Source organism: Puma concolor, chromosome D3, assembly GCF_028749965.1.
Source record: "Puma concolor isolate L17-30 chromosome D3, mPumCon1.1.hap2, whole genome shotgun sequence".
Classification (NCBI taxonomy): domain Eukaryota; kingdom Metazoa; phylum Chordata; class Mammalia; order Carnivora; family Felidae; genus Puma; species Puma concolor.
Genome location: NC_141678.1, coordinates 44,062,843 through 44,076,235, shown reverse-complemented (window position 1 = coordinate 44,076,235; position 13,393 = coordinate 44,062,843). Strand labels below are relative to the sequence as shown.

General features: G+C 34.5%; 1 protein-coding gene and 1 long non-coding RNA gene across 5 annotated transcripts in view; one reads left to right on the top strand and one right to left on the bottom strand.

Annotated features, from left to right (window-relative positions):
- Positions 1 to 13,393, top strand: part of ROCK1 (Rho associated coiled-coil containing protein kinase 1) — a 161,476-nt gene that overhangs the window by 78,793 nt on the left and 69,290 nt on the right. For 3 of the 4 annotated variants that reach the window (XM_086682577.1, XM_086682576.1, XM_086682579.1), the window contains exons 10-13: positions 34 to 193; positions 3,734 to 3,794; positions 8,609 to 8,697; positions 10,939 to 10,987. In XM_086682577.1, the coding sequence (XP_086538703.1) occupies positions 34 to 193; positions 3,734 to 3,794; positions 8,609 to 8,697; positions 10,939 to 10,987 (359 nt within the window). The remainder of the gene's footprint in view (positions 1 to 33; positions 194 to 3,733; positions 3,795 to 8,608; positions 8,698 to 10,938; positions 10,988 to 13,393) is intronic. The other variant, XM_086682578.1, reaches the window with a different exon arrangement.
- LOC147575531 (uncharacterized) overlaps positions 6,070 to 13,393 on the bottom strand; it is a 51,379-nt gene continuing 44,055 nt past the window's right edge. Inside the window, exons 2-3 of the long non-coding RNA XR_015242483.1 lie at positions 12,201 to 12,228; positions 6,070 to 6,200 (exon numbers count right to left, since the gene is read on the bottom strand). This is a non-coding gene — a long non-coding RNA (uncharacterized LOC147575531). The remainder of the gene's footprint in view (positions 6,201 to 12,200; positions 12,229 to 13,393) is intronic.

Genomic DNA, 13,393 nt, shown 5'->3' with positions numbered 1-13,393 from the left:
GAAATAAACTACTAATTTTGTTTCCATTTTTAGCTGTAGCGCCAGTTGTACCTGATTTAAGTAGCGACATTGATACAAGTAATTTTGATGACTTGGAAGAAGATAAAGGAGATGAAGAAACATTCCCTATACCTAAAGCTTTTGTTGGCAATCAGTTACCTTTTGTAGGATTTACGTATTACAGCAATCGTAGGTAAGTATGCTAAACATTGATTTTAGGGGTAAGTACTAATTTTGTAGTCTATTATTTTCTTAGGGATATCTTAAAGTCACTTTAAGAACATTTAATGGTATATGAAGAGATATCTTAATATGCCATTTTTCAGTGATGTATGATACTTGTATTATTCCATATTTCATTTCTTTTAGACTCATCCATGATCAGGATATTGTGTTTCAGAAATCATTTACTGAATGATGCACTATATATGTGTTAAAGTTACAGCAATTGGGGCGCCTGGGTGGCTCAGTCGGTTAAGCGGCCGACTTCGGCTCAGGTCATGATCTCGTGGTCCGTGAGTTCGAGCCCCGCGTCGGGCTCTGTGCTGACAGCTCAGAGCCTGGAGCCTGTTTCAGATTCTGTGTCTCCCTCTCTCTGACCCTACCCCATTCATGCTCTGTCTCTCTCTGTCTCAAAAATAAATAAACGTTAAAAAAAAAAAAAGTTACAGTAATTAATAAAAGATTCTATTAATACTTATATTTTAGTTAATCTTGTTATCCAAAGAATTCTGGTTTTATGATACACTTTGGAAGAACATATAGTTTTCTAGCATTATCATCACTATATTGATGTTACAAAGGCCTGTAAGCTTTAGTAATTCAAAAATTAAGTGATCCCTCCCCAGAAACCACTAAATGAATTCACCATATCTTACAGAATTTAGACCTTGTGACCTTGGGCAAATAACTTCAACCTTTTGTGCTTCCATTTTCTCAAAAATAGGGATGGTGATGATGATGATGACGATGATACTTGTCTCATAGGATTATTGTAAGGGTTCATTATATCAATACAGTAGAACAGAACAATGCTTTGCATGGAATAAGCACTCAGTGTTAGCTGTTATTAGTATGAGCTAATGTTAGCTTTAGTCTTCAAATCGATATGAGAAACAAATTAAACATTTAACATAATTTCAGTATGTTGAGCATTCATTCATTCATTCAAACATATTTGCCAACTTATTTTTTGTCAGGGAGAAAAAGATGAATAAGCACGCAGGGAGAAAGATGAATAAGATATAGTTATTAGTACCTTCTCTTAAGATGCTCGTACACTAGTGAGGAAATGGATATATTTTCAAGTGTAGCATTTTGTCATTTTAGTCAAAACTTTTTTATAAGACCCTATTCAGGCCAAGTTTAGAAAACAGGAAGGCAGATTAGTCCTGCCTTATGAGATTTCTCCAATAATACAACTGTAAGATAGTACTGAACACTTTTTGTTGTATCACCAACCAGGCAGGTAGTACTTGACTTTGATTCTAAGAAAAGTCCAGTATTTTAATCCTTTTCCCACAATATTCGTGAATATGACATTGTAGCTATTTTATATTGAAATACACAGAGGAAAAAAAAATACACAGACAAGTTTTTCAGAGTGGTTTTTGCTAAAGAGTTCTTTCTTTCTGTCTTCCTGTCTATATTTTTGTACCTTTTATCAGTTATCCTCTGGCTTGCTTTCTGAACAGTTGTAATGTTGATATAAACACCCCCCCCCCAGTGTTTTTGGATTTTATGTAGTTATATCAGTTAATCACTTTTTTTAGGTTTATTGATATAAAAGTAATCTTGAATTAAATAAACATTATACATACTATTTGTAGTACATTGTCACATACTTGATTATGTTCTCTAGTTTTTCCTGGCATCCATATGTTGCATATTCCAAACTAATTTCTGAGTTTCTCAAAAACAGAAATTGTACTCTGTTCTTCAGTACCACCACTTTATTGCATAATATAGTGTTGTTTAGTAATTGTTTATAACATGGTCGAAGGTGTGGTTGATCTTAAAGAATCAGCAAAATACTGATTAGCCTTAGTATAAAATGTAAGTATAATTTGAGTTATTGGCATGAAATAGAAAACTTCTGAAATTCTTACTCCTGAAATCCAAACATACTTTCAGTTACCAAGGGTAGAGATCTTTATTGCTGAAATACAGCAAAATGAACAAAGATTGTTAATAGTCTAAAGGTTAAACTTCTAGCTACATTTGTAATAATCTAAAACCTCTCATAAAGAGCTATCTAAATGACCAGATTCTATATGAAAGCAACAATGTAATATACAAAAGATCTTTGGGGGTGGGGGGGAGAGAGTGAAAGAATGAATGGATGCGTACATTTGGTGTCCTTAATTTCCAGTGCTGCATTTTGAGAAAGTTATATTATTAACTTTGCAGAGGCTAAATATTAACTTCAACTTATATAGCATATTAAAATTTAGAAGATCTCTTAGAAAATGGTCTGATTTCCTATCTAATTCAGATTCTACTGGCATTGCCATATGCTTTTATTTACATCACATAATGTGGAATCTCACACTGAATTTCTGAGACAGTAGTTAATGGAATGAAATTGTACTACATCTAGAATTTGTCATTTGTTACATGAGACCTTTTTTCTACAAACCTGCTACACAGTGCCTAAAAACTGTCTTCCGATTATTTTATTCTCTAGTTGATCTGAATAATTTTCCAAGGAAAACATAAAAATGGCATATTTTCCTTTTTTTTTTTTAGAACACTCTTAAAGGAACTTATCTTCTGTTTTTTACTAGTAGTGAATATGTAGTGCATTATCAGTTGCCCTAAAACAGCTAGGAAGTATATGGAGCTATTTGATACCTTTTTGAGAGTGTTCTACTGATTGACCACGGTGGCAACTATAGTGGTGGTGATGGTAGAAGTATTAATAGTGGTAGTTGTAGCATGGTAGAGGAAGTAGCAGAAGCAGTAGAAAAGGCAGCACTAGTACCTTACCTTTATATAACATTTGAGAGCTTAGAAAATCTTTTCCATATGATCTATTTAGATGTGTTTAAAAATCTCATAAGATATCTAAAGACTTCTAAAGATCACTACTATCTTATATGTTACCTACCTTTATAGTGAATATAAAGCCTTGGAGTCTCAAAAGGTTAGCAAGACATCACCAGAACTTAGGTTATGTTAACTGTTTAGGCAAAAGTTCTTTTTTTGCCCAGAAAGGCAATATCATTCTTGGCTGAAGAGTAATTTGGGGCAGAGAGAAAAGCTGTGCACATTTCTGTAGAAATCAACAATTCCTTATCCCCAATCCCTATTGCAAAAAGCTCTAAAAACTTTAAATACTTTAGTGATTTGTTTGGTGGCAAAAGCTGCCATAGCCTGCTCTCATGGCCGAAAACCTAATCTGAACTAACTCGAGACTATTTATAGTTTTTATTTATCCTACTTGGTACGAATAGTCATATGTGTGGCTGCAGGGATAGTAAGGTATATAATTACAGAGTGCTGCTCTGACCTAACTGGGGGTTTTATTTAATGTATGTATCACTTTTATACATATGTATCTTTACATAAAATCTTTATATAAAATAAGGAGTCATGAACTTGTACTCAATTTTTCAAAAGCAGAACAAGCACAATACTAAACCAAAAAATAAGTATGTAGTATATGTTACCGGTTATTGAATATTGAAGAGGTTTTTGGTTCTTTTAGTTCTAAAAACTCTTTTTCTCTCAGATACTTATCTTCAGCAAATCCTAATGATAACCGAAGTAGCCCCAATGTGGATAAAAGCTTGGTAGGTATTTTTTTCTTATTTTTTAAAAAGTTATTTTGTGGACAGTGTGTTTTGTGTGCATGATATTAAGTAAACATTAAGTAAGTAAACATATTTCTTTTGATTGTGCAGTTAGTGAACTTAAATTTTGATAGTATTTTTTAACCTACTATCTCCTTCCAATTTGATTTCTTGCCTGAATATCAAATGGGATATTTTTTGTGGAGATAATTAATAAACTATAAATTGCTACACAAATTGACAGTGGCAGTCTTTCTAATCTTTAGAATTAGGAATTTATGGTAAATCAAGGTATCAGTACGGGTCTTGACAAGAAAACAGGTAACATAAACAAAAGACTTAACTAAAGAGAGTGTTGTATATATGATGAAATATACATAACATAAAATGTACCATTTTAGCCATTTTTAGGTGTATAGTTCTGTGGTAATGGGGGCGCCTGGGTGGTTCAGTCGGTTAAGCGTCTGACTTCGGCTTAGGTCATGCTCTTACGGTTTGTGGGTTCAAGCTCTGTGTCAGGCTCTGTGCTGATAGCTCAGAGCCTGGAGCCTGCTTTGGATTCTGTGTCTCCCTCTCTCTCTGCCCCTCTCCCACTTGTGCTCTGTCTCTCCCAAAAATAAATTTAAAAACATTAAAAAAAACCACCTTCACATTGTTTTCTACCACCATCTATCTCCAGAATTTTTCTTCATCCCAAACTAAAACTTTGTGCACATTAAACTCTTTATTCCACTACCCCCAGCCCTGAGTAATCACTGTCCTACTTTCTCTGTCTGTATGAATTTGACTATTCTAGACACCTCATGTAAGTGGAATCGTACAATATTTGACTTTTTGTGATTGGGTTATTTCACTTAGCCATGGTTTCTCCATGTTGTAACATGTTTCAGAATTTGATTCCTTTTTAAGGCTGAATATATCACATTCTGTGTATATACCACATTTTGTTCGTTCATTAAAAGAGAGTTTAGTGAAAGGACTATTTACAGTGCCATGAGCAGGGTCAAGAGGAGCAATAAATAAAGGCTGTGAAAATACCCATTGATCAACAATAGTGGGAAACTATTGTCCCTAGTTTGAAAGGACAGGGAGAGACAGGTATTGTTGCCATAGTTCAGAAAAACCTAGCATCATCAAAGAGGAACATAGAATGTAGAACACTGCTATCACTACAGTAAGGCAATAAAAAGGTGGGGAGAAAGAACACTTTCATTATCCCACCTTTTGATTTCCTACTGGTGTCTCCCATTTATTAAAGTAGAACAGTAAACCCAGGTAATGCAGTCTATAGATTTCAAGCCAAAGGAAGGATTGATTTCAAGGAGCATGGATTTCATGGCTAGAAAAGAGAGAAAGCAAATGGGAGAATAACCAGTATAGTCAGCACCATCTAATTTGTCCACTGAAAATTACTGTTATAAGTAATTATTAGAGACAGGAGTCCTTTTTATTGTCCATTTAGCTCATGTTCATGGGACAGAGGTTAAAAAATCTTACTTAGATTTGAGAAGGTCCTTTAGAGTTGACCAAGACTTTTCTTAAAAATACTAAAAACAGTTGGGGCACCTGGTTGGCTCAGTTGGTAGAGCATGAGACTCTCAATCTTGGGGTCTTGAGGTCAAGCCCCATGTTGGGCATAGAGCTTACTTAAAAAAATATGTTAGAAATAATTATTTGGCCATCCTTGGAGAGTTCTTTGAACTCTGTGTATTGTGGCCTACATATTATTAACTGAGGAGGGGACTGTAAGTAGCAATCATGTTTTAAAAGCTGATGTAATTCTCTTGCTTCTTAATATATTTACTCTTAAATGTAAGATTGAACAGGTGATGTGAAGGGAAAGTGGAAAAAGGGAGAGTGAACTGTGTGAGTACCTGTTAGCTGTTTTGACCATCTATGTCTTTAAAAAAAAATTTTTTTTTAACGTTTATTTATTTTTGAGACAGAGACAGAGCATGAAGGGGGGAGGGGCAGAGAGAGAAGGAGACACAGAATCGGAAGCAGGCTCCAGGCTCTGAGCCATCAGCCCAGAGCCTGACGTGGGGCTCGAACTCACGGACCGCAAGATCGTGACCTGAGCTGAAGTCGGACGCTTAACCGACTGTGCCACCCAGGCGCCCCATTGACCATCTATGTCTTTTAAATTCTCATCCTATTAGAGCTATTCAAGTTACATAGTTAACAACGGCTCAGAAATCTTTAAAGTTAAAGAATCTTTGACCTAGGGAATGTGACAATAAGGCGCTGCTGTAACCCAGCTCTCACTTATTACTTATCTGTGGGATTAGTGGTACATCGGGCTTCAAAGAATATTTAGTGGAATTGTGTTTTCTTTGGGCTGATATTGTTCAATGGTGATTGCCAGAAGTTTCTGTCGTTGGCTGCTGCTACCTTTTATCTTTTGCTCTGGTAAGAAAGATCACAGGGGAAGAAAAAAAATTTGATATGCCTACTATTTCTGTTAACAGCTAAATACAAAAGTCACCTGATGTAATTTTCAACTCTTCCTTGAAAGCCTTCCAGCAAATGCTAATGAACAGCTTTGCAATTGACAAATATAATGAATAATTTTCATTCCTATCTTATTTTTCTTTTTTGCTGCAAATGACACTGATTAATCAGTTCCTCCTTCTTTGAACTTTTGTAACCCTTTCATGTTCCCCTTCTTTCTTTTTTTCTTCCCACCTGTGTAGATTTTATTTTCCATCCCTTTGGCAGGATCTCTTCCCCCTTCTCCTCTTCTCTCCTCTTCTTCTCTCCCTCCCCTTTAATTATTAAATGTTTCTCAGGATGATTCTGATCTTGGCTCTCTGCTCATTTTTTGTAGGTAATCTCGTGTGTGCAGCTTGCTCCTCTGAACTCCAAAGCTGTATCTCTCTTGTCTGTCTCTCTCTCTTTTCTCTCTCCTCGCCTCTTCCTCTCTCTCTCTCTCTCTCTCTCTCTCTCTCTCTCTCTCTCTCTCTGATTGGATTTCCTTTTCTGTCCTTCTGTCAGGCACAAGCACTTCATCCTATGCCAGAGCTAAACTCATCCTCTCTCTGTCCCCTCCCAAGCAGCTCTTATGTGTTCCATATCTTTTGTAATGGTACTCTGTTCTTTCTCTGTCTCTCTTTCTTTCTCTTTTTTTCTTTCTTTCTTTCTTTCTTTCTTTCTTTCTTTCTTTCTTTCTTTCTTTCTCTTCTGTTGACATTTTTTTTCAGAATCCCACTTTTTAATTTTTTAATTAGTTTTGAAAAACATTTATTTTTGAGACAGAGGGAGAATGAACAGAGGAGGGGCAGAGAGAGAGGGGGACAGAGCATCCGAAGGAAGCTCTGTGCTGACAGCAGAAAGCGTAATCTGGGGCTTGAACTCATGAACCATGAGATCATGACCTGAGCCCAAGTCAGATGCTTAACCGACTGAGCCACCCAGGTGCCCCATCCCACTTTGATTTTTAAAACATTTGTATTATTGAAGTACAGTTGACCTACAATGATACATAAGTTTCAGGTGTACAATATAGTGACTTGACAATTCTATACATTACTCGATGCTCACTATAATAAGTGTAGTTACCAACTGTCATCATACATGTTATTATGTTATTGACTATTCCCTATGCTGTACTTTTTTGTCTCTTATTTTTAATCAGTTATTAGGTTAATTCTGCCTTCTGAATGACACAGTTATCCATTTCCTCCTCTTTATTCCTACAGCCTCTGCCTCATATCAAACCTATATGCTTTTTTGCTTGAACTGTCTCGAAAGCCTGTTAACTGGTTACTTTGAGTAGAATTTCTCTTCCCTCTATTCTTTTCACCTTATTGTTACTGAAGTGGCATTTCTAAAATGCAGAAACTAATAATAATGATAATAATAATGTTGCCTAGGTGACTCTGTCAGTTGGGTGTCCAGCTTTTGATGTCAGCTCAGGTCATGGCCCTAAGGTTGTGGGATTGGGCCCTATGCTCAACGTAGAGCGTACTTGAGATTTTCTCTCTCTGTCTCTCTCTCTCTCTCTCTCTCTCTCTCTCTCTCTCTCTCTGTCTTCCCCCCCACCGTCTCTCTCTGTCCCCCTCCCCCTGCTCCTCTCCCCCACTTGCATTCTCTCTGTCTCTCTAAAGTAAAATGCAGATACTATATTGTTTCCCTTTTTAAAATGCTTGTAGGTTAAAGTCCCTAACTCCTATTTTTGCATACAAGAATCATGGCCTCACTCACCTTTTCAGATTTTATGTGACTCATTCAGTCTGTTCTGGGCTCTGCCTATATTTGATTTCTTCCCATTTCCAAAATATATCATGTTTTCTTTTACCTCTCTACTTTTGGACTCATTCATTCTGGCTAAAATGCCTTTCTTCTACCACCTTTTCTGCTTAGTAAATATCTCTCATATTTTAAGTCTCATTTCAAACATTACATTTTCATGGCAGAATTAGACATGACCTCTTCCCTCCTTTGGAACACCTCATATATAACTTTATCATCACTACATTATATTGTAATATTTGTGTGTATGTCTTTGGATTATTGTAGGTTCTTTTCATCCTCCTATTCTTCTGTGCCCCTCTGTTTAACTCTTAGCTTCATAAGCACAGGGACCAAATCTTTTTAATTTTTTGTATTACTAATGTCTACCACAGTGCCTGACATATTTGTAGGTGTTGAAAAAATGCTTATTAAATTAATAATAAATTCAGATTGAAAGGAAAGGGGTAAGATTGAACCAAATAATTTATTCTTGAGTAGGTATAGAATAACATAAACTTGTTATTTTTAAGTTCTCTATGAATATTCTTGTAGGATGAGTTTTGTTTTGTTTTTGATTAAAGCAGGAAAATTTGCAAAAAACAATTTATAAGCTGGAAGAACAACTGCATAATGAAATGCAATTAAAAGATGAAATGGAGCAGAAGTGCAGGTGAGAATATACTTTGTATGTTTTTAACATTAAAGGTTGTACAGCAAATACTTTTTTTTAAAACTTGCCTTCTATAAAACAGTTGAAAATTAATTGGAAATAAGATGGCGATATACAGTTACTGCTTATGTACATTCAGTGAAGAATGTCTTGCCTAGAATTGGAAAGTAGTATTTATGTTGGCATTAGTTATAGACATATTGTCCTCAGAATATTTAAAGTGTATTTGTTCCTGGAAGTCTTTATTAAAAAACTATAGTGCCTATTCACTTAGTGCTTGATTTATTACTTTTTTCCTCCCATTTTAATTAGCTGACTGAAAAGGCAAATTAGATTACATTAAATGAGGTGCTTTTTAAAATGTAAATGTTAAATATTAAAATTCACTAAATCTAATAAGAGCCTGTATATTTATGAAATATGTAATGATGAATATTTAAAATAACCTGGCACAATGCTGAGTTACTTATTAACTACAAACAATAACTTTATATTTTTTGTGGAAACTATTGAATAAATAAGTAACACATTCAACAATAGGTAACATTCAACAAATGGCATTGGAAAACTGGCATTTTTGTGATTGGGCCAAAGAGGAAACAAGTAAAACTCTTATTGCATACCATTCCTGATAGACTAAATACATTAGTATATAGTGCAAACTTTTTTCAGAAAAGCACTTACATATTAGGAGATAATTAACTGATCTCAGGATTTGGGAGGAATTTCTAAGTATAAAATATGGAAGTGCATAAATGTTGAGAAGTTTCTGCATCCAAAATTAAACTAATGATAGTGGCAATGGAAATCAATTTGAGGAAGTAATAGGAATGGCCAAAGTGGTCTGTAATGATAGGAAAATGTTAGAGAAGAGGAATGGGGGTGGAAAGATAAACAGAATGTAGATCTTGGTGGTCTTTGTTTTTAAATTTTTTTTTTTTTCAACGTTTATTTATTTTTGGGACAGAGAGAGACAGAGCATGAATGGGGGAGGGGCAGAGAGAGAGGGAGACACAGAATCGGAAACAGGCTCCAGGCTCTGAGCCATCAGCCCAGAGCCCGATGCGGGGCTCGAACTCACGGACCGCGAGATCGTGACCTGGTTGAAGTCGGACACTCAACCGACTGCGCCACCCAGGCGCCCCGGTGGTCTTTGTTTTTAACAAGCTAAGAAATTTGGAACTTATTCTAAGATGATGGAAAAACATTGAAAGTTATTAAGCTTAAAAAATTGATCAAATTTGCTTTTTAAAAAGAACACTCTAGTTAGTTGGCAGCACTTGACATTTATTCAACTAAATGGGAATGAAGGAGGAAGATGAGTCAAGGATGGTTCCTAGGTCATGTCCTTTCTTAGGGACACTTACAGTAGGAAGAAATTAATATTATAGGTAAGAGTGTGGAGCAGAGGAAGTAACATTTTGGGCGTGCTGAGTGACGTATTTGATGAAACATACATGTGAAACATTGCATATGCAGATTTGAAGCTCAGAATTCTGTTCAGAGCCAAAGAAAACAAAATGTGATGGAGATAATACACTCTTAGTTTATCTCAACTTTTCACCTTACTTGTTAAGTGGTATATTTACTGATCCATATATGCCACCTTTCTCTTCACTATGTAATCTTGTATAAAGGTTAAGTGGCTAATTTTTGTTTATTAGCAAGTATTGCATTAGGAAGTTCAGGGATCCTTAACCTGGAATCCATAGGGTCCGTCCCACAAAGGGTCCATGGATGAATTCAAGGTCCTTAAACTTGGATGAGAAAAAGTATTTTCCCTAACTTATAACTGATATTCAACATTTCCTTCCACTATGAACAAAAGCAGTAATCTACATCTATTAGCAGTAGCTGAATTTTTTTATTACTAATAGATACTACAAATATTTTTATTTATTATAGTTATCTCTATCATTTGTGCTCATCACTACTTTGAAATTACTGCTGCTAGATCTTGTGATTTAATATATTAATAAAGAAGCCACACATATTCCTGAAACACATTTTTTTTAAAAAGACTATATTTAATATATTTTCGGCTTTTTTAATCCTTTTTTGCTTTAAAATATATTATTCTGAGAAAAACCCACAGGCTTTACCAGAGTGCCAAAGGGGATCCACAGCACAAAAACAGTTAAGACATCTTAGTTAAACAGAAAAGTAAAGAATGTGGTGTTGCACCCCTGAGCAATAAAAAGATAAACATATTTCTAATCTATATTGCTTTTGTTTTTACAGAACTTCAAACATAAAACTAGACAAGATAATGAAAGAATTGGATGAAGAGGTACTTTTGTTTTCTAATCAGAAGTTTCCCTGTTTGAGAGTTTTTCCTCTTTCAGATTGTTTTGTTTTCTAAGAAAATTGCATTGGAACTTTATAGGTTTAAATACAGAACAAAGTCAGAGAACTATGATGAAAGCCTCACTTTGGAGCTGTAGGTTCAAGTGATACAGATTAGATTAAACTTCAGTTTCCTTTGTGTAGTTTTATGCTAGAACCATGTTGAAATCTTAGTACATAAATTTCATTTCAGTTGTTCTTACTTAACATTTAAAAAGTGAGAAAAGAGAATCAAATGGGATCCGAACTACATCAGAAAGAGACCGACAAATAGGAAGGAGGAAAGAATACAATTTAAAAAGGACTGACATTAACATAAGTTTATGTGATCAAATGAGTAATATATTGATTTTAGAATCATTCATGTTTTGTATGGTCGCCTAGCAAGAAGTTTTTGTTATCAGGGAAAAATTTCATGATTCAGATGTTTGTTTGCAAATATATAATACATTGTCATTCCTTTTGATAAGCTTATAGATATCTTTCTACTCTGTGTATAAAGAGTACCCTTCAAAGAAATATACTTTCTATGGCCTTCTTATTGATTACTTCCTTTGTTGTTGTTGTTTTGTTTTTGGGGTTTTTTTTGGTTTTTTTTAGTTAATCTTTCTAGTGGTTTTTGTGCTATCTTAATTTTCTCTTGAGGAATAGTATCTGTCAGGTTTTTTTTTTCATTTGTAGCTTTGTATATGCATATTTATGTAATACATATACATGTTATGCATATATGTATAATATTTTGCCAACTTGCCATTGGTCAGTGTATAATTAGTACTATTTATTTAAGTCTCTTTAAGAAATCCATTTTGCAAATCCTCAGCTTTGGGTATTTCATTTCTAAAAAACAGGTAAAATTCAAGTATGCTAAGTTTAAGATCAGTCCACTAAGAAAATAATAGTATTCATAAATTTGTATCTACCAAACAGACCTACAAAATATGTGAAGTAAAAGCCAATAAAACTGAAAAGATGAATAGACAGATCCATTATTATCGTTGGAGACTTCAATATCTATCACTCTCTAGACAGAGAATCCACAAACCTATAGGAAAGCTCAACCACACCATCAACCAACAAGATATGTTTAACATTTGTAAAATCCTCTGCCTGACAACAGCAAAATATACATTCTTTTCAAGCATTCAAGGAATACATACCAACATAGACCATATCCTGAGCAAACTTCTGCAAAAAAAAAAAAAAATTAAAATTATACAGAATGTGTTCTCTGGCCAAAATGTAATCAAACTAGAATGACTAATATATCAAGCAATTCTGCAAACATATGGAAACTAAACAACACAGTTCTAACTAATCCATAGGTCAAAGAATACTTCTAAACGGGAATGAAAGGTTATGTTGGAATGTTAATTACATCTCATTACATTAGAGTTATGGCTCTTATTAAAAAAAAATGAAGTCTTGCCATTTGCAACAACCTATATGGGCCCAGAGGGTTATATGCTAAGTGAAATAAGACGGGCAGAGAAAGACAGTTACCATATAATTTCACTTATATATGGAATCTGGAAAACAAACAAAAAAACAGACTCAAATACAGAGAACAAACTGATGGTTGCTGGTGATATGGGTAAAATTGGTGAAGAGGTGCAAACTTCTAGTTACAAAATCATGGAGATGAAATGCACAGCATAGGAAATATAGTCAGTAATATTGTAATAACATTGTATGGTGACTATACTTACATGGTGAGCAGTTTTTTTACTATCCATGGAGTAATGGATAGAACTGTCATATCACTGTGCTGTACACCTGAAACTAATATAACATTGTGTGTCAACTATACAATAATAAAATAAGTTATGGCTCTTCATCTTTAAAAAAAATTTGAACAATGAAAATGAAAATAGAACATCAAAATTTGTGGGATGCAGCTAACACAGTGTTCTAAGATAAATTTATGCAGTAAAGGCATACATTAGAAAAGACGAAAAATCTCAAATCAGTCATCTAAGCACCTACCTCAAGAACTTAGAAGAGTAAAATCAAAGCAAAAAGAAGGGAAGAGAAATAAAGATAAGAGTAGAGATCAGTGGAATTGAAAATAGAAAAACAATAGAGAAAATCAATGAAAACAGAAAGCCAGCTATTTGGAAAATTGACAGACCTTTAGCAATATTGATAAAGGAAAAAGAGGACACAAATGATCAGTATCAGGAATAAAACAGGGCAAGCATATCACTATAGTCCCTCCAGATACCAAAAGGATCATAAAGGAATACTATAAACAATTCTAAACATGTAAGTGTGAAATCTAGGTGGAATGTAATAAATCTGCCAAAAATACAAATTACCACAACTCACACAACGTGAAATAGATTAGTTGAGT